This window comes from Echinops telfairi, unplaced genomic scaffold (genome assembly GCF_000313985.2).
Source record: "Echinops telfairi isolate 266 unplaced genomic scaffold, ASM31398v2 ScPeMD7_11;HRSCAF=52, whole genome shotgun sequence".
Classification (NCBI taxonomy): domain Eukaryota; kingdom Metazoa; phylum Chordata; class Mammalia; order Afrosoricida; family Tenrecidae; genus Echinops; species Echinops telfairi.
Genome location: NW_022103908.1, coordinates 36719128 through 36745125, shown reverse-complemented (window position 1 = coordinate 36745125; position 25998 = coordinate 36719128). Strand labels below are relative to the sequence as shown.

General features: G+C 46.7%; 1 protein-coding gene across 2 annotated transcripts in view; it reads left to right on the top strand.

The window, feature by feature from the left end:
- ENOX1 (ecto-NOX disulfide-thiol exchanger 1) overlaps nucleotides 1-25998 on the top strand; it is a 344421-nt gene that overhangs the window by 234214 nt on the left and 84209 nt on the right. For both annotated transcript variants that reach the window (XM_045287120.1, XM_013005981.3), the window contains exon 10: nucleotides 586-770. In XM_045287120.1, the coding sequence (XP_045143055.1) occupies nucleotides 586-770 (185 nt within the window). The remainder of the gene's footprint in view (nucleotides 1-585; nucleotides 771-25998) is intronic.

Sequence of the window (25998 nt, the reverse complement as noted above, 5' to 3'; positions counted from 1 at the left end):
GCAAGAAAGCAGCTCTCCAAGGAGCTAAGCAAGCCTGCAGGAAGGGAGAAAACAGCAAGGCAGTGGATAGGCCTGTTGCCTGTGCATCCGGAGGTCCTCATCGCCTGGCATCATAGATGGGTTTGTGAGAAGTGCCTAGGCTTCGGGAAAATGGTCAGGAGCGAGAGACTGGAAGGAACCAATCCTTGGGCCTTGAGGACCCATTCAGATAAGTCAGACCCAATAGACTAAGAGCAGACTTTCAAAAGAAATGGCATGTACCAGTTGCAAAATAAAGAGCCCCCCGGGAATGCTCTTTGGTTTCACTTCTGAGATGAGAGGCTCCTTAGCTCATTGCCGTCAAGTCAGTTACAACGTAGGGCAACCTCTCTGTGTGCTGGAGGGTTTCCGGTGGCCAGTTTTTCAGAACTAGGTTGCCAGGCCTTTCTTCTGAGGAGGCCCTGAGTGGACGCCATCAGCAAATAGTCAAGCATACGATGTGTTTGCACCCCACAGGGACTCCTTTCCCATGCAGGAGGCCCTCTCCATCCCTGCCCCTTTGTGCCAACCAGGTAGCTGATTTGAACCCCTCTGTTTGCCCTTCAGCCCTGGCTGCCCAGGCCTATGCCCTGAAAGAAGAGAACGACAGTCTCCGCTGGCAGCTGGATGCCTACAGGAACGAAGTGGAGCTGCTGAAGCAGGAAAAAGAGCAGCTTTTCCGCACAGAAGAGAACCTCACCAAGGAGCAGCAGCTGCAGTTCCTGCAGCAGACCATGCAGGGCATGCAGCAGGTACCTGCTCCTTTGCTGGGATGACTGCAAGCAAGGGAGGGGGTGGGAAATGAAGGCAAAGTTGCCGCCATTGCCTGAGGGGGGAAGAAATGAAAGTCCGACGTGCCAGCTACTGTTTGTGAAATGGTAGAGAAAGCAGAGCAAAGGCAGGCTAAAGGCATGTATTGAAGGAATACACCCTCAGGTTAGGAAGCAAAGGAAAGAGCGTATGGAAAGGATCGAAAAATCAGCCTCAAGGCAGATGGTCCCAGTCTCCTCGTCAGTCATGATGTCCATAATGAAGATGTGGTCTTGGCACCTTTAAGATACAAGCTTGCCCACTGATTTTCCCAAAGCACGTCATGTGGATGTGTTTTTATTTTCCATCCCATTGCTGTTGCCTCAATCCCTACTCCTAGCGATGCTGTAGGAAAGAGTAGAACTTCCCCAGAGGGTTTCCAAGAAGGTAATCTCGACACAGGAGCAGCCGGGCTCATCTCCCTTCTGGGGAGCTGCTGCCGGTCCTGCCTCTGAGCATTTGGTTAGCAGCTGAGCCACCAGCTCCTGCTTGTTTTCAGGCACAGTATAAATACAACTTCCGTGAGCCCTGGTGGGGCTGTGGGAGAAGCACTGGGCTGCTAACCGTAAGGTCAACAGATAAAGCCCACCAGCCAGTCCCCAGAAGACACGAGGCTCTCTGCTCCCTCAAAGATTTGCCATCTTGGAAACCCCCAGGAGCACTTTGGTTCTGTCTTGTAGGGTCGATGCGAGTCGGAATTGGCTGGATGGCTATGTGCTTTCTTGTGCTGCTCCTCCCTCTGGATTGTACTCAGGGTCTAGTTGGCGTATGAGAGCACCTTGCAAGTTTAAGAAAGGTTTCTAGATGGAATGACGGAATTCTCAGGCTTGCAGACAGGCCACTGGGAAGCAGGGCAGTGGAGGGCCAAGGTTCATGCTAGCACAGTGAGTTTCCAGGTGTCTATTGATGGCAGTGCCTGGGAAGGAGAGGGAGGCCAGGGGCTGCACGAGGGAAGCCGTGTGGTGGGGTAGGGACTGAGCGTGGGAATGCCTGGATGCTGGCGGGGCAGAAAGGGTTTCACAGAATCACAACTGGGTTAACCCGAAGACGTCACTGAAGGCGCGGTCTTAGGGTATGAGAGCGGCAGTGGCTCTGTGGTAGAATTCTCACGTTCTGTGAAAGAGACGAAGGTTTAGTTTCTGGCTGAGGCACTTTGTGAACTTTTATGACTCATGTCATTGGAGGGTTACATGTTATAATGCTGAGCAGGAACCCTGGTGGCTGTGTGAGCAGATAAGCACATGACTGCTAACCAAAAGGTCAGTGGTTCAAACCCACCAGCCTCACTCTGTGGAAGGAAGGCGGGGCTCCTTCTGTTAAGATGACAGCCTTGGAATTACTATTGGGCAATCCCATGCTGCCCTGCAGCATCACTATGAGTCAGGATCAGCTCACCTTGAAGGCAATAGGTTTGCTTTTGTGTTATGATGATAAAGACATTTTAGCAGACCTTCACGACTAAGAAAGACAAAGAAAGGCTTAACTCTCTACTTCCGAAACCAGTCTGTGGCCATCTGTGGATCACAGTGCTTCGATGTGCAACTGAAATGGGGATGGTGGAGGTCTGGGAAGCATTTGCTTACAGGGGGTCTCCACGTAGTGGGGGCAACTTGATCACAGTGGGAAACAACATGTGATATTAGTATAGCATGGAGTAACTGATCATCACACATGGGTTTTTGTTATTCTCTGAGCTTATAAATTCAACCAATGTATTTTGAAAAAAGATTGTTTTTGTTTAAACAAGGACAATATAGATAGGCAGGAGGATGGGAAATTAAAAGAGATAGTGAATTGATTTTTGTGTGTTTCTTCTTCTCTTTGGTCAATTCCTCCATTCACTTTGACTGCTCTGTAAGCACAGATCACCTCCTCAAATGTCTTAATGATCAGCAGTAATAGTCACAGAAGCATTAGAGAAGAAGGAAAAAACAATTAGGAAGGAAAGGAATCCTGAACAAGTGAATGACCAAGCCACAGAAATTCTCAATAAACACCTTCTGTCATTTTAAAGGAAATTCTGAATTTTGGTTTTGAATCCTAACTGATTATTGTTCACTGTGTGTGTTGTACAAATCAGGGCAATTCAGAGGTCAGCGCCAGCCAGGAACCTGTCATGACAGTCACTGTTCAGGCCCCTGCTCTTAGAACTCACTCTGACAGCTGCAGCATGAGGCCACAGAGGAATGTGGGTTAGTGGGAGTGGTCAGGGACTCTTGTCAACTAGATGACAGCTTCTTGGGGGTGTGGTCTTTGTAGAAGAGAGAGAGGGATCGGCAATAGAATTCTCGCTGGCCTTTTGCCTTCTGCTATATCTGGTTCCTCGATCTCCTGTCTTGACACCTCTGATCCCAGGAGGGATCAATGGACTACTGATGGTGTTTTCATTCGGCCAACTCTGGATTCATTTACCTCTGGGTCAACCAGCCTGTGCCCCATGCCACTTGCTTAGTCATCCCACTAGTCCTGTTCATCAGCTTCCACTAGTCACGAGAAGCCTGACTTGAACCTGACAGGACTTACCTACTTCTACCACTGTGTAAGTTATTTCTGGATGGAATTTTCTTTCTGTATACAAATACATACAAGCATGTCCCTGGTTTTGCTTCTCGTGAGAACCAAGTCTAACACATGATCCTTGCCAGGAAAAAAATCATCTGAGTCTCCCAAAGATTGGTCTGTCACACCTCCAGCAATAGGCCCTCTTTCCCTCCTGAATAAAAATCACCTTCATTGGCTTAAGAGAATATCTTTAAAAACAAATAACTTCCTGTCAACTATAATATATGGTGGTCCTGTGTGTATCAGAGTAGAAATGTTCTCCACAGGGTTTTCAATAACTGGTCTTAGGGAGCAGATCACCGGACCTTTACTTTAAGACACCACTGGGTGGACATGAACCTCCAACCTTTCAGTTAATATTATGCTTTTGCACCATGAACTTGCTGAGTCAAAACTGATAGGATCTTACAAGTACATAAAAACTTTAAATACGGTTGCAACTTAAAATCTATAAGAAGTCAGAGGAGTTAAGGATGAGTTAGTCGGGGAGAAGTACACCTGGAAGAGAGGGAATTGGTGGCCCAGTGTAGTGACGTAGCCCTTCAGGTGAGGCACCAAGCACTCCTGAGCCTTCTCCAGAGAAACATCGTTCTTTGAGCTGCTCATCCATTTGGAGAATCCCCTTGTCCCATAGGAAATTTACTTTAACATAACTTTTTTAAAGATGTGTGTTTTTAGAGTCCTATTTTTTCTTATTATCACTTTAAATAAATCATGAAAACTTGCTAAATTGGGTCCCACTTCTGATAATTGTCCTGATTTTGAAAGCTCTTCATCTGCCCACTATCCATCCCACACATTAGAGAACTGTTTTAGGTGAAGCTCATTGCAGCTGGGTGTGGGAAAGGGGTGACCTCCGTATGTCATCATTTCAGCCACTGATCTGGGTTTGGGGGATATTTCTGTGACAAGCACAAGAAAATAATGGGCTTTAATGGCTTGGGTCTAGCAAACACTTTTTGGAGTTACCTCCATGTTTGACCAAAAAGTTTTGTAGCTCATTTTTACATCCCTTCAGGATATCTTCATTACCACCACATGGTTTCTGAATGTGTTTATGGAGTAAATGCTGCAGGCAGGGTGTTTCAGTGGAGAAAACCTTGGGTGTCTGAGGATTGTCTAGCTGTTTCTGAGTTTCCCCCTGCAGTGCATGTGAGTCATGATTTAATATTAGCGGTCTCACACAAAAGGGCATAGAAGCATGTAGCCATGGTAACACGGTAGCCTTTCCCTGGTCTTCAGCTGCCAGGGCTGTTACCCTGTCTCTCTGCCACTGAGGCGGGGAGGTTGTTGACTTCCGTTTGTACCTCTGAAAAGAATGGCTCTAGAGACTATGCCGAGTCTAAACTCTTTATTTGCTTCAGGTCAACACACTGACTGGTTACGTTTATTCAAGTGAAACTTACATGCTTTCTTTCTAGGTGGCCCATTCTATAAGCCAAGGCATACAGCTAGCTATGTCTGTGAACATAACTGCTATAGTCAACATACAAATGAGTCCCGGCACTTCCAAGTGTCCCCACTTGCTCCCTTCTCAGTCAGTCCCACCCCAGGCAACCACTGATCTGTTTTTTACACCTCTCTCTCTCTCTCTCTCTCTCGTCCTTTTCTGAATGTCATACAGTCAGTATGTCACACAGTTACCAACCTACTGGGGATGGCGTCTTTGCCTCAGAATGATGAGCGTAAGATTCAGGCATGTCACATGCAGTGGCAGTTTATTCTCTTTAATGTTGAGTAGTAAGTCCCTTCTAAGGAAGGACATAGTCTCTTCCCCCAGTCACCAATTAATGAGCGTCCATTTGGGTGGTTTCCAGTTGGGGATGATAGTAAATGTTCTCTGAGTGTTCCCTTTGAGGTTTCTGTTTGGACATTGATCCTTTTCGCATCTCTGGGGTAAATAACCAGGAGCATGATTGCCATGTGGCCTGGTTAGTGTGCTTAACTCTCTCAGAAATTGTGGTTGTATTCTCATAACACAGCCTGAGAGTTCCAGAGTCTGGGTGTCCTCCTCAGTCCCCACTTGGTTTGGTCAGCTTGTTTTGTTTTTTCCTGCCTCGTCCGTCTCATAAATGTGTAGTGGCATCTGATCATGACCTTAACCAGTCTGAAATTCAAACATTTTAAACTCTCAACTGTGAGAATGGGTGACTATGCCGCAGTTCAGAAAAGCCGTTTAAAAATCATGATTATTCTTTTTAAAGCAAGCCTTGTGTAAATTGTATTCTGAGAAGACTGATAAAAATCCAGATAACTAATCATAATTGATCATGCTGATCATAAAACTGTGTGTGGCTAATGATTTTGTCAGAAGCCTTCTTTGAAAATATTTAAGTCATTGACTTTTAATAATATTGCTGGAAATTTGTGCTAGCCTGGACCCCAGCTGGACCATGCAGAGCAATACTTCTCAGATACCATAGGCCTGATAGTTTTAAGAACCAGAGCAAGTCAGCTATCTTGATAACTTTCAGCAAGGGAAGATCCAAAATGAATGGGGAAAAATAAGATTGGTGTGATTGGGAGGAAGTACAGCCAAAAATGCTCCATAGGAGAAAGGATGGTGAGACTTCTTGTTTACTTGGGGCATGTTATCAGGAATGACCAGTCCCTAGAAAAGGACACCAGGCGCAGGAAAGTACTGAGTCAGTGAAAGAGGCTGTGTTAGTCTGGGTAAACTAAAGAAACAAATTCATAAACATGTATATGTGTATAAGAAAGAGTTTTATATACAAGAGCAGTTGAATATTGAGAAAACCTCCCAGCCCAGTCCAGATCAAGTCCATATGTCCAATATTAGCCCATGTGTCCAATACCAATCTATAAAGTCCTCTTCAGACTCATGAAACCCATGCAATGACACCGAATGCAGGATGATCACAGGCCAATGGGTGAAAGGTCTTGTGGATCCAGTGGCGGTAGAAGCATCTTAGCACTGACGTGGGTCTCCACGTGACTCCTCCTGTTCCAAAGCTCTAGCATAGCCCATGTGACTTGTCAGAAGGAAGACAAAGCATGCCTTTCAGGGAGTGAGTCTGTGTCCCACCTCTAGTGAGCTATTTATCTCCTTGGTGTCTCCAAAGGAGGTCATCAAGCTGCACCCTGATTGACAGGCTAAACTCCACCCCTTCACTCTTAAGTCTCAAATCGACAACAGATTATATAACTACCACAGAGGCTGTGAAAAAGAAGACCCCCCCATGAGATGGATTCACTGAAACAATGGACTCACGCATAAGCAGTGATTATGTGGGAACCCAGCAGTGTTTCATTGGGTTTTGTGAAGGATGACTATCAGTCGGAGTTGACTCAACAGCGCCTAAGAAGAACAACAACAACCATTTAAGAAATCCAGTAGTAAATGTTGACAATTAGGTCAAGCACTAATTGGAAGGAGAAATTATACAAAAATAGTGAATGAAGGGGGAGGGAACGGAGGTCCCCTGCCAGCTAGCCCAACACGGTATGGTCATCTTTAGTCAAAACAAATACTGTGACAAACACTGTAAGACAATTCCTACTAAGAGCCACAGTGTAGACACATTCAGAGTGAAGTGAGTTGAGCAAGTACATGAAGGAGGTTTTAGGAAGGAAAGTCCAGGCAGACTGATGAGAGCTTCATGGAATCAGGCAATCTCAGAGCAAGGAGAGAGCTGGAAATTGGGATGGGCCTACTCACCAGCAGTGGTCCCTGGCCATATGAGTTGAAGATCCACACACAGTGGATCAAGACCAGGTGCTGATCTCTCCTGACAATATGTCCAAAGTATGAAGATGAAGTCTTGCCATCCTTGCCTCTAAGGTACACTCTGGCTGTACTTTTTCTAAGACAGACTTGCTTGTCCTTTTGGCAGCCCACGATATTTTCAATCTCCTTTGGTAGCACCACAACTCAAATGCATTGATTCTTCAAGCCAGGATATTTTCAATGGCCTCATATACAAATAAAAGTTGGACATTGAATAAGGAGTGGACAACAATAAAGAATGTGTATCTGTGCAAATGTAGGTTTTCTATGTACATATTTGGACAGAGGACCCAGGGGCAGTTATAGAAATTACTTAGACAATGAGACTGAACCAGTGGATATAAAGGCCAAGGAATATTGTCTCAGGGAACATCTACCGTATACAGTTGTGTATAAGCCGAGTTTTTCAGCACATTTTAAATGCAGTTTTTCTGGTAAAATTAGGTGCCTCAGCTGATATTCAGGTCGGCTTATACTTGAGTCTATAGGGTAGGTCAGTTGGTAAAGCATAGTTCATAAAGATTATTTTCTGTATGCTAGTCTGGTGAGCAGTGTCCATGGTCTTAAAAGCTTGCAGTCATCAAAGTAGCAAGTATTGATATCTTCCTTGCTAGAGCAAGGGAGATCAAAGAAAAAGGAAGCCCAAGGACTTAGGAAGCCATAACCCGGAGAACTTAGGGCCCACGTGAACCACAGCCTTCTCGAACCCGAGACCAAAAGCACAAGCTGGTGCCCGGCTACCCCCACCACCGCCTCTGACCAAGACCACACTAGAAGGGCTCAGTGGAATGGGCAACAAATGTAGAACATAATTCAACTTGAAAAAGAACAAATGGACTTACTGCTCTGGAAGAGAGTAGAAGAACTCTTGATACAATGACCCTGAGACAACTCTTTAACTTGAAACTGACTGAAGATATTTCTAGAGGCCACTCTTCAGTCACGTAATAGATAGGATTACAAAACAAGACTAACACCCAGGAAAATGTGCTCCTTAGAATGCCCAACTGTACATGGCCCAAAGGGCAACAAAGGTGAGAAAACAAGGAGAGGCAGAGAAAGCAGAGAAAGGAAGGGGCGGGGGATAAAAGGAGAGGGCTGGCGCGTGGGAGGTGTGTTGTTTAAGTGAATATTCTTGTATTTTACCTCAGTGGGTTCTAATACCCATTGCAATAGCTACACAGGACTCAGACAAAATTCCTGATTGTAGTTACTTACAGGCAAATCCTATCAATAGCTCCCTCCACTCTCCTACCAGGCCCGTGCAAGAAAAGGCCGTTAGGTGGGAGTTGGAGACTTTGGCTTGAAGAGCAACGTTAAATCACTCACAGCTCCTGCAGTAGGGATTGCAAGCAGTGTCTCAAGAGAATTTGTGTGTGAACTCTGAGTTGGAAAACTAACTTTCTAAGTAATGTTTCCTGTAACGCACAATGAAATATTCTGGAAGACAGGGAGGGGGAGACAAGAAGGAAGAAAAGCGAGCACATTGGCTTCTCCACACGTTTGTCAGCAGTTGTTTTGGAATGTGTTTTAGGCTGAGTTTTCTAAAAAAACAAAGCCAGGCACATTCGTATACGATATGAAGAAAAGAGGATGGTTTCTAGAAAGAGGATGGTTTCTACTTCTGAAAAAAATCCGTCTCAGAAACCCCCAGGGGCAGTTCTGCCCTGTCCTATAGGGTCTCTGAGTCAGAGTGGACTCCATGGCACTGAGACTGGTTTTTGTCTTGTTCCCCACCCCACCCCACCCCCCGTCTTTTCTCTGTGCATGTATATTTGTAGGAAGAGGTTCCCCAAACAAACTAGAGTTGGTTGTTTTTAAGTTATGTATTTACATGTTTTCACAACACAGCCTTTTCACCTTCAAAGTACTTTCCATTACGCTTAAGACATTTGTCAAATTGGCGACTCCATTCTGGGAGACAGTTTTCAAACTTCTCTGGAGGGCTGGCAACACTGCCCTCGTTTTTATCTTCGCCTCTTCTGCTTCATCAGATTGCTGTCCTTTCATGTCTCTCTGCATTTGCAGAAACAAAAAGAAGTCGCACAAGGCAAGGTCAGGTGGGCAAGGTGCATGAAGTTAGCGAGGCGTGCTGTTTTTTGCCAAAAACTGCCACACTGAGGTGGCTATGTGAGCAGGTGCATTGTGGTGGCAGCAAAACCATTCCCCCGTGTGCCACAAATCAGGCCTTTTTGGTTGCACATGCGATCTTTTCAGAACCTCTACATAGAAAGCTTGATTAACAGTCTGACCTGTGGAACAAACTCCAGGTGCACTATGATTTGACTTTTTCACCCGTTCAGTAAGTCAATGCACATCCAAAACGAAGTTTGTCATCATTTGACATTTCACTTTTTTTGAAATGAGAAAACCACTTGTACGTTTGCATTTTCCCCATAGCACTGTCCTTGTAAGCTGTGTTCAACATCACAGCAGTTTCTGCGGCATTTTTCCCCAAGCAGGAAACAAAATTTCACAGTTGCATGCCGTTGTCTTAACTCGGCCATCACAAAAAAACAAGATTCAAGCGAAACTGCTTGTATGAAAAATTTAATCTGACCAGAGAGAACTTTCCGAAGCGATACCCCTTGTGTGCACTAACTCAGAGAAAGTTGCTCAATACTCCTATAGTAGAAAAAATGTGCACTACGAAAACTCTGCCCAGCTCAATTTTGGTTTTTTTAGGGATACCCCTCATATATGCTATAGATGTATAATATACGATTCCCAGTGATCCTATGTACAAATGAGTGAAACGCTGTCCAGTGTTGCCCAGCTCTCACAGTTGTAATGTGTAAGCCCATTGTGGTAGCCACTGTCAGTCCATCCTCAGTGGGATTTTGAGTGTCTTCCCAACTGAGAGGCTCATCTTCTGGCATTATATCTGACAGTGTTCTCTTGCTACTCTTAAGGGTTTCAGTAGCAAATCTCTCAGAAGTGAATAACTTCCTTCTGCCTCGTCTGTTCTTAATCTGGAAGCTCTGCCGAGCCCTGTTCACAATGGGTGGGTGTCACTGATGGTCTTTGAAATACCAGTAGCATATCTTCCAGCATCAGGGCATCACGCAAGCCACCACAATATGACAAACTGATAGATAAGTGTGTGTGGTGATATATACAACTTCTGCCAGTTTAGCCTTATAAATGTGAACATTTTAGTGACAAATTAATGTGCTTTTACATCAGTATCTCAATGAGCCTATAGTAAGGTAGAAAAAATACCAACTCATCAATCACTTAAGTAAGGTAAAATGGGCTTTTGTAATCTTGTCTAAATCACCCAGTTGCTTAGTAAGTACTTTTTTGAGAGAGAGAGAGAAGCTGTATTCAGTTCCTCTCACAGATTCACATAGGACGGAGTCTGGTGTATGTAGTTCTCAGCCAAGGAAACAACAGTCGCAGCAGGAGTGGTGCTAAGGGAAGCCCTGAAGGAGGCTGAGGTCTTGTTGAACGTGGTGGGGTTTGTATGATGAGGAGAGGAATGGTGGTGGTGACCGTGACCATGGTGGCTGAGGTAGGGTTAGTGACTGTGGTGGTGATGGGGCTGTGGTAAAGTTGGATGTGATTGGTGGTGAAGATGGTTACTGTGGGGGGATGACAGCTGTGGGGATGAGGGGGCTCTGTGCTCATGGCTGTGGTGGTGGTGGTGTTTGTGTGCTAAGGATGGTGGCAGTCGTGGTGAAGGAGGTTGTGTGGTGCTAGGGATGCTGAGTGAGGTGGGGATGGGGATTATGTGGGCTCGATGGTTGCTGTGTGGTGGGGCATGCGATGGTGGAGATGGTGATGGTGGTGGAAGGGGCTGTGGTGATGATGGGGATTATGTGGTACAGGGAGTCACTGATGCTGATGGGGGGTTATGGTAATGAAGGAAATGGGAAATGCCTTGGGGATTATAAAATACTACAGAAAGACATACCAAAGCAACATACCCTAAATTTTTAACACACTGCTTCAGAATTTGTCACTTGAAAGTTATTGAAGCCAAGCAGGACCACACTAAGGGCAGTACTGAAAGAGAAGTAGTCAACTGATTGCCAACAAATATAAAGGCGTGGCCCTCCCTCACTTTCTTACTCCCTGGGTTTTCTCTCTGGAATGCCTGTCACTCAGAGAATGGACCTTCCCGGGTGGCCCTCTGTGCTTCTTAGCCTTATTCTCATATTTTATGTTTTAATTTTGTCTCTGAGCTTTCTCGTTCGCATTTCATTTGATAGTCAAATATTTTGTTTTCAAAAGTATATTTTGCTCCCTCACTAGTGTCTTTTCAGGCTGTCTTATCCATATTTAATGGCTGCAGTATCTTCTCAAATCTCTTTGAGAATGCTAATTCGAGTTTCGTTAGTTCTCTTTTGTTCCTTGGCTCATCTCCGTTTCCTCCAGCGTTGGCTGCTTGGTGTCTGTGTCTCTGTCTGCCTCTTGTGTGCTGCAGGTTCCCGGGTGTGTGAGGATGCTGGGCAGTGTGCTGGTCTTGAGGCCCGGAGGACTTGGTTCATTTTGCGGGGACACTGGTGTGGGTTTCCCCACTGCTGTGCGCCCAGGTCCTGTGCACTGCTCAGTGTCCTTTGTGTCGAGTCTTGCAGACTGAGAAGTGGCTGTGAGAGGGAGGCCTGATGGACTGGCAGGCTTCACTGGCCAGAGTCCATGCGCTGCTGCTATACCATGATTATGACTCTGCCTAATTGCTATGACTGTCCCATCCCATCCCATATCAGGAATTCCCTTCATATTCCCTTTGCTCATACAGGCTTATTCATTAACATATTTTTAATTAAGTCCCTGGAGGAAAGAAAGAAAAATGCATGTACTCCATCTGACATTTTGAACAGAAACCTGTTTCCGAGGCTTTTGATATGAACCCAGCTCTGAAATTCTTGGTTGGAATGGGACGGGGGAGGGGAGAGCGGGGAAGGGATGAAGACTGTGAGTCACTCCAGAAGCGTGTAGGGAAGGAAGGAACAGCAGGCACATGTCATGGCTACTTGAGGAGGAGGAGAACTGGAACCACAGAGCTCTCTCTGAGTAGTGTGCTGCCTGGGGACCAGGAGGCAAAGGAGAGAGAGCAGTGGTCAGGATGATGCAGCACGAAGAGGATGCAGGTGTCAGAGACAGAGAAAGGCTCATTTGTGCCCCACTGGCTTCCGTGTCCTTGTTCTAGAAGAGCGGAGAGGGGAGGGCAGCCATGGGATCAGATAGCTGGGGCTGGGGCTGGGGAGGGCCGGAACCCCATGGCAGTGCAGAGAGCAGTTCCAGAGAGTAGGAGGAGAAGGCCGTCCAGAGAGAGTGGGAGAGGCCACGGCAGCATCTTCCTCTGTAAGCAGAAAAAAGAGAACGTAGCAGATGCATAGAAGACACAGGAAAAAGGAAATCTCCCCCCCAAAAAATGAACCTCAGGGTTTTTGGTTTTCATAATGGCAAAGGATTGGATCAGTGTGGAATTTAAGTTGAAGTACATTAGACGGACTTCTCAAGAAAGCTCCATGAAAACTAAAAATCCAAACTTACTGCCAGTGAGTCAGTGCTGACTCACAGGGACCCTGCAGAGGGCCTTCCGAGTGTGCACGTCCTCACGGGCAAAGATGGCCTCCTCTTCCCCCTCGGAGTGACTGGAGGGTTTGAACCAGTGATCCAGAGGTTAGCAGCCCAACATCTACCCAGTGCCGGGGCCACTTCTTGAACCTAAAACTTCCAGTTGGACAGATGAGCTGGCACTTGTAAGAGGGTCGGGTTGTTGGTGCATTCAGCAGGGCGCTCTGCTCACATCACCATAGGACTGCAATGTAGAATGCATTCTATCGGCGTAGAAAGCAATTTGGCATCACTAGATAGAGAAAGAAAATCACATTACAGTGTAGAGAAAAGGACCATCCTGTAGACGTCTCAGCACAATAATAAAACCTTTACTATAAATAAGTTTAAGAATATGTATGTGTTTAAAGGCACACTCCTACACAGATATGGAAATCTGGTGTCTTTGCAAGGTATAGCCACAGACGCAAACAGCATGCTTACCCATTTCCATTTCAACTCCCCAGATGAAGTTTGTTTCTCTCTAAATAGAAAGCAATGCACAAGACAGTTCTGTTATTCATATGAAATGCCACGGGCAGCTACTTGGGTCTGGACAAATAGAAAACACACATACCTCTCAAATGGTAGGGCTTTCAGAAGCCTCAATGGTGGAATGTCAAGGTTTGCACAAGCTGCCAGCCTGTAGGCCCCCACCATTCTTTTCCCTGAACTGACCCTCCCCACTGGTTTCCCCAGTAAAGCCTGTGAGACTTGTGACGGACAGGATTGCCTTGTTTTTTGAGCTCTCCAGAGTGTTCTGCCTTTGACAGGGAACAGTGTGACCACTGCATACCAGGGGAAAGAAAGTATTCTTGAATGTTCCTGGTCTGATAGGTTACCACCTCTCAAAGGCCGGCCCAGCTTTCTCAGGCTTAACTGTAATTGCATGCTGTACCCCTTCTTCAGACAACTCCCCACGATAGGGCCTGGTCACATGCTCAGATTGGCGCCGTCCAGGACATTCCTCATTGCTCATTCAGGAGCACCTCCCCCAGACTGCTCCGCGCCATCACCTGCAGCACTCCTGCTGGTGCCAGCAGTCACGGGCCACATTCCTTGGCACATCTGTGGAAGGTCTGTGTCCCACCTCAGTGTGTATGAGACGCAGAGAGGGCGTATCGGGTATGGATGACTCCAGAAATAGGAACCAGTGCTCCTGTTCTGGCCCGAGGCTTTGCATACCCACAGGGAACCGGTTTGAAGTGATCGCACCTGACATCTGTTAAGGTTTTGCCGTGTTTCCAAAGCACTTTCTCATTTGACTCTAGACAACCAAGCCAAGCTTTCAAGAGACAGAGCAAAAGTGAGGATAATGGAGAGGAAGCCTCCTCTGGCTGGTGAGCAGTTTCAAGAGCGATGGACCCCTGGGTAGCTTGCTGTGTTTATGAGCCATGCCACACTGAAGGAGACAGGCTGCATTCAGGTCGGCCTTTGCACTGTAAAGAGCGAGCACAGACTCACTCACTCTCTCTCATTCACTCACTCACTCACTCTCTCTCATTCACTCACTCACTCTCTCATTCACTCACTCACTCACTCTCTCACTCACTTACTCTCACTCACTCTCTCACTCTCTCATTCACTCTCATTCACTGACTCACTCTCACTCACTCACTCTCTCTCATTCACTCACTCACTCTCTCACGAAAATACATACATACATACATACATACATACATATATACATAACTAAACAATAAAGAGCAAGCACAAAACTAGTAGGAGGAAGAGCTGGCCCTGGGCTGATGGTCTATTTTCTGCCCAACTTGCAGAGGTCAGGCCGTGGTGACCTCAGCCTCTTCCTCTGGAAATGGGACCTGCCTACCTCAGTAAGGGTTGATGAGAAGGCGACCAGGCTCGCAAGAGCCCTGCTGGAAAGTTGTAGGGCAAACAGCTATTCATACTAAAATTCTCTAAGAACTTGTGACTACCATATTCCCAGTGAAAACATGGCGGGAGGTGGAAGTGTAAAGGAAGACTGGATTCACTGAGGCCTGCCAGTCAGTCCAATCCAGGCTTCCTGACTCTCTGTGGCCTCTGCTGCCCTGACTCCCTCTGGCAACAGCAAAGCCCGCTCTCCACCATTAGCGCCTACATCACCATTGCCTTGTTTAGTTCTCTTAAGGCCCCCAGCTCCAGAGTGCATCCCTATCGCAGTCGTACCCATAAAAAGTGAGAGGCCTAGAGATGTCAAGTGACCCGCCCACAGCACAGTTTGTACCCACCAGGAGTCAGAACTCCAGCCCAGTCGGCCGGCCTGGCCATAGCCCCTGCATCCTCTTGCTTCTGCCAGAATGCTCTGAAGTGCACTGGGAAAGTGGTGCTTCAGAGCCCGGCAGCACTGAGAGCAGCAGCTCTCCGAGAGCTGCTCGTGTTTCTGGGCTGCCCCACATTCCTGCTTTTTGACTCCCCTCCTGTAGCCCATACTTTGGGCTTTGCATTAACACGTAGTAAGGAGGGAGCCAAGAGGAAATGACCTGACTGTGGCTTTTATTCATTAAATCTGAACTGTGAAATAAATCTTTATACACTTCTGGGAAAGGGAGAGAGAAGCCCTAATAAACCCGAGCTCATCTCATCATTAGTTAGCCTGCTCTGTCATTAATTAATCTGATCATCAAATGCATCCTCACTAGTAACGATCCCTTCTGAAAATAATGAGGCTAGCAGACAAACTGTAGGAGCCAGGGGTGGCACAATGGCATTGCCTGCAGACCATGGAAGTGATTTGGCTTCGACCATTTGCTGTCCTCCCCGACCTCAGCGGTGGGAAATGCAGAATCTGCAAGAGACGGAGGACCATTCCGACAGAAAAGGAATGCCGTGTTCCTCCACAGTGCTGGTGAGTGGCCTTCAGTGGATGACCTGTGACTGACCTCCCCTTCCACCACCTCTTTTGGAAATTGCCTCCTGCCTGCCTTACAGGCCACGTCACACCATGAGGAGCAGATTTATAGCGAAGTGGAACTTAAATGGAATGAATCAACCAGCCTTCTCTGTTGGACCACTGCTGCCTCTGTCTGCAGCCAGAGAGGCTAAAAGGGGGCCTGTGGCCCAGCCTCAACTCCGTTTCTTTACAGGCTGACGCTGCAACACAGCAGCTCCCTCACCCTGAAGCCTCCTAGCGCCTGGCAGTGTCCTTGGCTGCCCGAGTCTACAGCAGGTGTCCTGCTCACAGCCGGACTGATGCCGTTAGCCACCTCTCAAATTGGGCTACAGGAGGGAGAGACTTGTGCCCTGGCTGGCTCCATGCGAGCTAGAGGAGTGCCAGGAGGGGAGATGTGGAGTTGGGAAAGGGCTTCAAGGCCATTCTTCCTTCCGCACTCATGGCCAGCACAGCCAGAGGGAAGGGACCTGGATGTGTAAATGCTGATGGACTGGAACAGTAACCAGAACAGGGAAAATTACAGTTGACACCCAACTAGAAGTTCGCTCTGCCTCTTAGAAAACAGACATAGCATTGCATTGCAACCAAATATCTTGATCAGTAGTGTCAGAAACACCAGTGTCCTGCTCAAAGACTTTGATCATGTATCTACATGGCTTTGATCATGTATCTACATGTCCACAGTCCTGGTTGTAATTCCATCTCCCACATCAGGCTCCTGAAAGGGCTTCCAAATCATCAACCCAAAATTTCCCCCCTCCAGTGATAGTTCCAGATCATTCACATTTTAAAAATCCAAGTCTGTTGCAATTTTGCTAGGTCAGCCTGGGACTAAACTGAATCAAGGCCCTGTTGGGAAGGCCACTCAATTACCTTCTCATCAGAAAGGAAGGCAGGGAGCGAATCCAGAAAGAAATGTGGTTGGAGTGAACAAATACAACGTGGAGAGAAAGAAGAAAGGGGAGGAAGGAGTCCGAAAAAAGAATCCTCTTCATCTGTGTAAGAGAATAAACAAGCAGGAACAAAAACAGGTGGGAATTTCCGTCTTCCTGAGCCTGTTTGTTCCTTAAATTTTTGGCCTATTTCTCCTTCTTACAAAAGAAAATATGCTCAAAGCAGGAAACATGGAGACATAAAAGCAGTACATAGGCTAAAACAACACTACCCAGATAGAAGTTTTGCAAATGTTTTAAGGAGGCTTCAAAAAGTTCATGGGAAAATCCCGATGTCCTTTAGTTCCATTCTTACACTAATGTGCCTAAGCCCCTCATCTATCTCTCCTTCCCACATGTATCCCCTGTGTGCACATATCCATACAGTGCAACCCTTCTGTAAACCGTGACTGGTGGGGTAGCCAAACCCAAGTCAGTTAAAATTTCTGGAATTGTAACCAAACTGTGGGATTGGGAATTCTTTTCCAAGATGTTGGCGGGTTAGTTAAGAACTATGTTTTCTCCTCTGTTTAACAAAGCTTCCTGAGAGTCATCAAGGGAAAGTTAAGGTTAGTGCCAGTCTGGTCCTCATCTCTTGGACCACCATTGATGAGTGCAAGGCCACATCAGGAGAGTCCCCTCTGGATGCAGCTTCCGCCTTTGGTAATTACCTCCAGGATTGGTGATTTCATTTTTGTTTTTCTCTCTTCTGTGTGTCTCTCTGTTACACATGCACAATCTTAGTAAATATCCATAACAATCATTTTTCTGAAAGTGTTAGGGAAGGCACAAAAGTAGAAAGCAGACCTCAACTTTGGTTTTAGGTTTCCAAGGCAGGGGTATTACAAATGATACACATAAATGAATCAGGGAAGCACTCTGTTGTGAACTGAAAGTTGGTAGTTTGAATGTACTCTCATGAAAGTAACGGCTTAGAAATTCCTATGAAGCAGTTCTACTCTGTCCCCTGGAGTCCCTTTGAGTGGAAATTTGCTCAGGGGACACCCACCAAAAACACAAGGTCTCTTCACACTGCAGGGCGTATTTCCTTTTCTTGATTCATTCTTCTACCCCAACTTAAAGCTGCACTCCTTTGATTCTGCTCACACCCACCCAACCCCTTCCCGACCACCCCAACCCCCCTCCCCTTCCCCTTTCCACCCTCCAACCCTCCTGTACCATTTCAGCCGGAGTCATTTATTCAGTAACAGTAGCTTCCATTTGCAGACATGGGAACTCTCATTTTTTATATATTTTCACCCCCCAAATCTCCATTTCATCTGAAGTCATGGATCAAGCCAGTGCACTGCACATTTTTCAAGTGTTTAAACATAGAGGCGCTGCTCAGTTTTGCCGGCCACCAATTCTCAGCACCCCATGCCTTCTTTTCCCCTGGCTGTGTAGGTCTTCCCCCTGGTTGCTATTTCTTGTCTTCCTTGCCGCTCACTGTTTATTTCAGGAAGGCTTTGGAAACGTAAAGCAGCTGTTGTACTAGGGCTTTCTTTATAATATAATCCCCACCCCACCCCCAGTAATCCTATCTATCATTTCTGGAGAAGGGAGGCGGGGAGGGCTCATGGTGTGTGGCTTTGTTACCTTCTGCCTAATAATAGGAGCACAGATTGATTTCAGACACTTCCTAGATCCTTTCGGGGGAACTCCGAGGCCTGGTCTTGCCCTCCTGGGTCTTGCTGGGTCACGGGGTCTTTTCACTCTGCCCTGCTGCCCCACCAGTGCTGACCAGGCTTTGTTCTAAGTGCACAGTTTTCTGGCCATCTCTGGTGGGTAAGACCCGGGCTTCCTTTTGGCTCCATGATCATTAACGAGGCAAGGTTGAATGAGAATATAATGAGAATTTGGTGTGAAATATCAAATCGACACTATTGTTACAACAAGAGCACTGCAGAGTACAGACGATTTAGTCAACTGAAAAGGAAATGCCGAAGAAGCAAACACACTGTCACTGAGTAGATTCAGGCGCCTCGTGATCCAGTAGGACACAGTTGTTTCTGAGCCTAGAAGTCTTGCTGGGAGTAGAAAGTCTTCTCTTTCTCAGGAGGAGAGGCTGGTGGTTTAAAACTGCTGACCTTGTGTTAGAAGCCCAACTCGTAACCCACTACACTACTAGGGCCTCCTGAGTCCCTAGTTGAATCTACTTACCCAATTGTTTCAATCAAATAGAGAGCTCGACTCTCTAAACCAGTGGTTCTCAACCTTCTTCATGCCGCGACCCATGAATGTAGCTCCTCATGTTGTGGTGACCCCCCAACCATAAAGTCATTTTCGTTGCTACTTCATAACTGAATTTTGCTACTGTTATGAATCAGGCAACCCCTGTGAGAGGGTTGTTCGACCCCCAAAGGGGTCGTGACCCACAGGTTGAGAACCACTGCTCTAAACCAAGTCCATCACCCCAGCTCCACCTCCCACACCTCCAATGACTGCTGATCTTCAATTTCTTCTTCTGTTCTCCATATATGTTTGAATTCTGAGAATTTTTTTCTTTTATATTTTTAAATACCAATCTTCTAGACCACTGTTCCCCAAAGTGGGTGATACTATGCCAGTGGACACTGGAACGATACAGGGAAATACAGGGGAACTAAAATAGCAGATACCTACACTTTACTCTGGATTATGGGCTATAGTTCAAACGTTTTTAATTGCCAGAGGGCACTAAGAACATTGGTTTTTTTCCCCCTGAAAATGGGGCGGTAGATCAAGTAAGTTGGGGAACCTATGTTCTAAGCCAAAACAAACCAAAAAAACCCACTGCCATAGCCAGGTGATTCTAACTCATATTGACCCAAAAGGGCAGACAGTAGAATTCCCTATCGGCTCTCCCAGGCTTTGGGATCTTTACAGAAACAGACTGTCTTCTTTCTCCTTTCAAGCGACTAGTGGGTTTGAACAGCTGATTTATGAGTAGCAGCTAAGGGCTTGAAACATTGTGCCAGTAGAACTCGCCTCTATTTTCTAGTCCTCTGAAAAATGAGGTAGGGGTTATGTCAGGTGAATGTTGTGTTCTTTTTCTTCTGATAGTGAATGCAATTGAAATTAATGTAGGTACTTATGACTTCTCTGGCTAATTTAGTAGTTCGTATCCAATAACTATCTGAATAAATAGATGAAGAAAAGAACACCTTGTGGAGTCACTGCATGCTTTACTCTCAGTGGCTGAAGGCTCTAACCAATCCCCTGACTCCTATTCTCTGGTGTGGGACTCATTCCTTCGACAATGAAGAACAGCCTCATCCTACTGATGGAACAGAAGTGATATTCTCAGAAGACTTGTTTGAAGTTCAGGGATCGGCTGAGTTACTCTGTCATTAGAGGTCCTGAATGTTCCCAGTCGGTGTTAGAGATCATACATAACCAATCCTCAGCCACTGATCTCACCCAGAGCAACCAGAGTTGCCCCCCAAACCATTGGGGAATTCAAGGGCAAATCCAAACCAGTTGACGTTGAGCAGACTCTGACTCATGGCAAACCCACAAGGTTTTCAATGCCTGATTTGCTGGAAGTAGATCACCAGGCCTTTCTACCAAGGCAACTCTGGATATATTTAAACCATCAACTTTTTGCTGATGACCCAAGGGCTTAACCATGTGCAGTACTCAAAAAGACTCCTTCCTGCCTCAAGGTGTGTTATTTCCCCCAGTCATCATAAGAACATCCACGTGTGTTAGACAAATAAGACTAGGGCTATTATAATCATGAATCACCACCACTCAAGTTCATTGACGATTATCAGGAGCTAAGTAGCGTATGTGATGGCCTTCTAGGCCCCAATAGACAAACGCTTCTATCCTCAGTAAAATGTCGGTGACTTGTTTAGAGATCAAGACTTCAGCTATTTTGTCTCTCACTGTAGCAATCCTCACCATAGGATTCAACTTAAAGCTCCCAAGACCCTAACCCATACCTGTATGCTACCACCATCCAGTTAAAAGCCAGCACCCAGGAGGTCCAAGATGGTGGTAAGACCTCACGGACTTTTTGCAGCCCCTGGTATCCACGGTTAACAATAGTGAGGGTTGTGGTTTCTCTCCTGATGAACAAACCGATGAAGTCCAGATCACTTTGCTAATGACGGCCACAGGATTCTGGTCACAGGCTGCCCATCAAAGACTTTCTAACTGTAAGCTCTGATCATGACTGGGTCATAAACCAGGCCAAGACAGGACAATCTCTGGTGGGCCTTTGGGCCACGGTGCCAGACCCAGCTGTTCATTCTGGCTCTTGTTTGATTGAAGTCAATGGGCTGACCCGGCTAGCAAGCATGTTAATATTTTAAATTTCTCCACGAACAGCTGTACATGTGCCCAGAGGCTGGGGTGATGACCAACTCATATAATTGCAAAATTTTAAAAGTGATAATAATAAATAAATCCCGGCAAATTGGATTATGGTCTGCAGCGGAACTGCCACAAAGGCATTGGAAGGATTCTCACCAGGGATTGCATCCCTTCTTCAGCGAGGCCTTTGACGCTTTCTCTTGTCAAATGCATGAATGTTGCTAATTCTAGTTGGCTCATCCCGATTGGAACCCTGGCTGAAGGCTAGCAGGCTTGTGCGGGCCTGAACAACAGACCTCTCTCTGAGTGTTACTCCCCCACTGGCCCGCTCACTTGGAAGGTAAAGACCGTTGCTTGACCTTGCTGTGTTTTGGTCTCTCTGTTTTCACCAAGAGGTGAAGGCTAGCTCTTTCCTTTAATCTGATACCCTGGACCATTCAAGGAGCCTCACAGTATCCCAAGATTAAGTTTTGTTATTTTTGCTGAGCTTGTGAAGAAAGTGTGAGGTAAGATGACCCTACAAATCACACTTAAAACATGACTCCTCAGAAGAAAAGAAGTCGGTTTTGAAGTTCTCCTGACCAATTCTGTGTTTGCTTTTTCGGTGTTAATATTCAAGAAATAAATTGGCGGCTTGCTCTACGGATTGGGTTATTATTCCTCATGAGATGCTTGTGAAGCTAGAAAGTTTGGGGTAAACAAAGAGGCCGGAGCAGCAAAGTGAATTGTTCAAGGTCATACTGCAAAACTCTTAAGAGTGCTAGTCAGGCAAACCTTAGAAATGCTGATGTAGGGCTTAATTTTGGCCTTTTGACCAGCCTTTGAGGAAAATACCTTTTCCCATGATATTTCCTTATTAGCATCAATGTTATTGTGGCTCATCATACACTAGTGGATTATATGAGTGCCAGAAAATATGTGCCTTTCATGCAAATCATACAGGTAACAGTCTTTGAAACCAGGTCGGATATAACAACAGCCCCTGGCCCCAGTCAGCACTCCAATGTCATGACCCTGTCTCTGGAGCTGAACAGCCTGCCAATGAGGACTTCATGTAATTGGAGACTCAGCGGGTCATTATTCTAACACACCACCTCGAAAAGGCAGAAGAATTATCACTAATGATCATGAAAAATAACAGCAATGATGACGAGAAAGGAAATAGAGATTAAAAGTATCCTATGTTAAACTTCTTGAATATCATTAAGAAAATAAAACATTACAGTGCATCCAAAGGGGAAGTATCACAGCCTTTTGCCGGATCATTTTATGTCCCTAGCAGTTTAACCTTGATCCTTTGATTACATAGTAAAATATCTTTCTCTATACTATCCAGAATGCTAAAAAAATGAATGTTATTTATGAAGCAGCATCTGCAGAAAGTAGATATTGGGCAACTATGAATTATATGCCTAGAGTAACCACTTCTTGATCCATTTTAGTTTTTAACCAAACAGGTAAAAGAAGAGTACATTTCTGGGTTAAAACACTAAGATGAAATATCGGGTGTGTGAGCTCCCATGCACATTTCCTGAACCAATGCAACCCAACTTGTGGCTCTGCCTCTGTTTTGCTGACTTAAATGTTTAATGTAAAAATCCCTATAAGTGGTCCTTTGGGATGAGCGGAAGTAACTCAAGTTCTAGGCCTTAGCCTTTGCTGTAGCTATTCTATCATTGTTTGTTTTTAATCTGTGTGAGCATGGGGGCATGCTGCCGGAGCTTGAGGCATGGAGTGTCCCTGTAGCCATCTCAGATGGTTCGTCATCAAAACAGAGATGTGTCCCTGAGTCCGTGGGGCGGGGGGTGGGGGGTACGTGTGCAGCATGTGAGTACAGGAATGTGGAACCTGTTGGGGCCAGAACTCCACAGGAAAACCGTGTTTTCCTACCTCCCAAGAGTGTTCCACTTTTGCCAGGGTACAGGATTTCTACTCTTCTGCCCTCTCCGCGTTACTGGGAGAGACTTGTGTTGTCCTTTGTGTGCAGTTGGGCCTTTACAGCTGTATGAGAGTGCTTCCAAAAACTGTGGATAAATTGTATTAAAAGATCATAAAATGTTTCCACAAACTTGTTGACGCTGTTCCATATCTCCAATTTGGCCAAATGAGCTTGAAGATTAGTTAACCCGCAGAGCTGCCGTGGAGTCGTTTCCAGCCCGTGGTGACGCCATGTGTGAGACAGGAGGGGATGCCGGAGAGTTTTCAAGGCTGGGGCCGTTCAGAAACCAATTGCCTGCTTTTACTTGCGAGGCACCTCTGGGTGGTTTCGACCCAGCCACCTTACTTTCAGTTAGCCAGGGCGCGGATAAGCATTTACAGTGTGTGTGTGTGCGCGCGCGCGTGCGTGCAAGTGCTTGCTTTCTACTCCAGCCTGTAAAGGGTTACTGTCTGGATCAAGTGTAAGAATGACTGTTTAAAATACAGGGTACAGTCTCAGAAACTCACAGGGGGCAGCTCGACCTTGTCTTCTAGGGTCACTAGGAGTCACCATCGACTCTGTGGCAGTGAATATATATCATGTGTATTTACATATATAGACATAATTAAGTTTTAGCAGTAATGTTAGTAATTGCTCACAGTGTAGAATGAAGAAAAGATTCTTCTCAGGGAGGGGTATGTTGTCTCTGATTTGGTGTAGCATTACTTGGGCAGAGTAATGATAAAGGGGAAATGGGTATTGTTTCAATTTTATCACCGTTTTCAAACACTGCACAGCATCCATTTTATTTCCTGCACCAAAGCTACGGTGGCCTAGCCATGGTGCTCCCCCCACTGCAGACCCGGGTCCCTCAATCTGCCTCTCAGTGGCCTCTGTGGTTCCCCAACCTCTCTGTCATTCCGGCGGTCCTACGAAGTCACGTCTGCTCCCTCGTGAAGTTGTGCGCTCAAACAAGTGCTGGGTGCTCCTCTCATCTCCAGCGTGGAAGACTCGTGGTCTGAGGTTGCCCAGAGGCACACCCGAGGAGCGACGTGGCTGTCATGGGAACCCCGGGAAGCACAGTTCTACTCCGACACCCACAGTGTCACCAGGAGTCACAAGTGACTCCAGGACATTTGAGTGTGTCTCAGCTTGTTCTTGCTTGGCTCTGAAGAGTGTGAGTCCCGTTGTATTATGGGAGAGCTCCAGGGGCCTGAAATAGTCCGTTCTGACACCCTGCTCTCTGGGGATTCTCATTTCTCCTCCCCTAGAGCATCAGGGAGGAGCCTGGTGGGGCCAACACAATCCACCAAGGTCGGCAGTCGGAAACCCACAGCCTGTCCCCGGGGAGAAAGGCTGGCCGGACTTTCTGCTCCTGTGAGCATCTAGTCGCGGATGCGCAGGGGCCGCGGGGGCTCTGTAGAGTCGCTAGGAGTTGCCGTTGGCTCACTGGCAGTGAGGTTGGGTTTTTTCTTTTGCTTTGTTAGAGGATGGAGAGATGCATGACATTGGGTAAATCTGCTGCACCAGACCTCTTTAAAAGGTTGAAGAGCAAACATCTTACTACAGGCTGAGACATGCCTGATCCAAACCATGGTATTTTCAGCTGCCTCATGTGCATGTGAACGGTGGACATTGAGTAAAGAAGACTGAAGGAGCATGGTGTCTTAACGAGAGGCTGGTAAACAACACTGAAAGTACCGTGGCCTGCCAGAACAGCCAGCTCTCCGTAGATGTGAAGACAGTGCGACTTCATTGCATGTACGTTGGACATGTGATGAGAGGCCCATCCCTGGAAAAGGGCATCATGCTCGGGAAAGTAGAAGGGCACGGAGAATGCAGAAGACTCGGGAAGAGATGAATTAGCACAATTACTGCAACAATGGGCTCAACCAGCAATTGTGAAGATGCCATAGGCACACGCAGTGTTTTGTGCTTTTGCACACAGGGCCGCTCGGACTCGGAACTGATGCTGCAGCCCCGACGACAGAGAATCCTCAGCTGTGCCCACCCACCTCCTACAACTGAGCTCACCCACCTCCTACAACTGAGCTGTCCTTCCTGAATGAACACACCTGTGCGAATCCCGAATGGCACCCAGGCTACGGTGCCCCGACATGCCTTAGGCACCTCCTTGAATACCCAGGCCCTTGAGAACACCACCCCTGCACTCCCTGTCCACCTCCCCAGCCGCCCCAGGCTCTCTCGGTGCCGCTGTGCAGGATGTCTCAGAGGAGAAGAGCGGTGAGGCCCAACCCTTGGGTGTAGCCCCTGGGTGCCAGTCAGCTCTTAGGGTCCTCTCAGCAGGGTCAGTGAATGGGGCCCAAGCTCCAGGACGCTCTGGGCTATAAAGGAAGCCTGATCCCATCACGAGTAGGAGATTGCCTTGCTGCCTAGCAATGAGAATGGCATTTAAAATTCAATATCAGAAAAGATATTGACGAGATTAAGGGCCTGGAGGAATTGATTTATGAGGAAAGATCCAAGGAATTAAATATGTATAGCCTGGTGTAATGGGATATTAGGCTCCGAGCACAATTTCATTTCTCTGATCCAGTGTTCCTGTTATCAGTCATCTGAATGGGAGAGTTCTCTCTGAGAGATGTGTCTCCCTGAGGGGTCACCAACAGCGCTGCCAGAGAGGGTGCCGCCCTCACCCTCACACCTCAGTGCAGACTGAAGTGCAGTTGCATCCTCAGGAGGAAGCAGATGGCATTTTAAAGTAGACTAGATCGTAACCACCCCACCCCGCCTGACAAGGAAAGGCGAGCTCTGTTCCTATTAGTCGGCCCTCGCCCCCAAGGAGAGAAGTGAAGGTTGGAGGTACCAGGAGGGAAATGCTTGCCCTTCCCCTGGAGTCGACCCTCTCTGTGGGCAATGCCGAGAGGTGTGCTTGCCTTCCGTCACGCCCTTAGGTTGTGATGCTCTGTGCTGCATTGTGCATGTGTACAGTGTGTGTGGTTTCTAAGGAAAGTTCCAAGAAATGAAATATGTGTGTGTGCTAAAACTACAGGAGGCCTCAAACATTTTGTGGAAAAAATTCCCTTTTCATTTCTCTTCACTTTTAGCAACCCCTCCACCATCGTATACATAGCAAATGATTTGCCATTTCAGTGGGCTTCACCTGTTGCCCATCACATTGCTCAGTCATCACCATCAGCCCTCAAAGGTTTCCCCCTCCTACCCTCTCCCCCCTGACCGCCCATGGTAGCCACTATACTTTGTCCACTTCCAGCTATTTCACTTAAGTTGGATC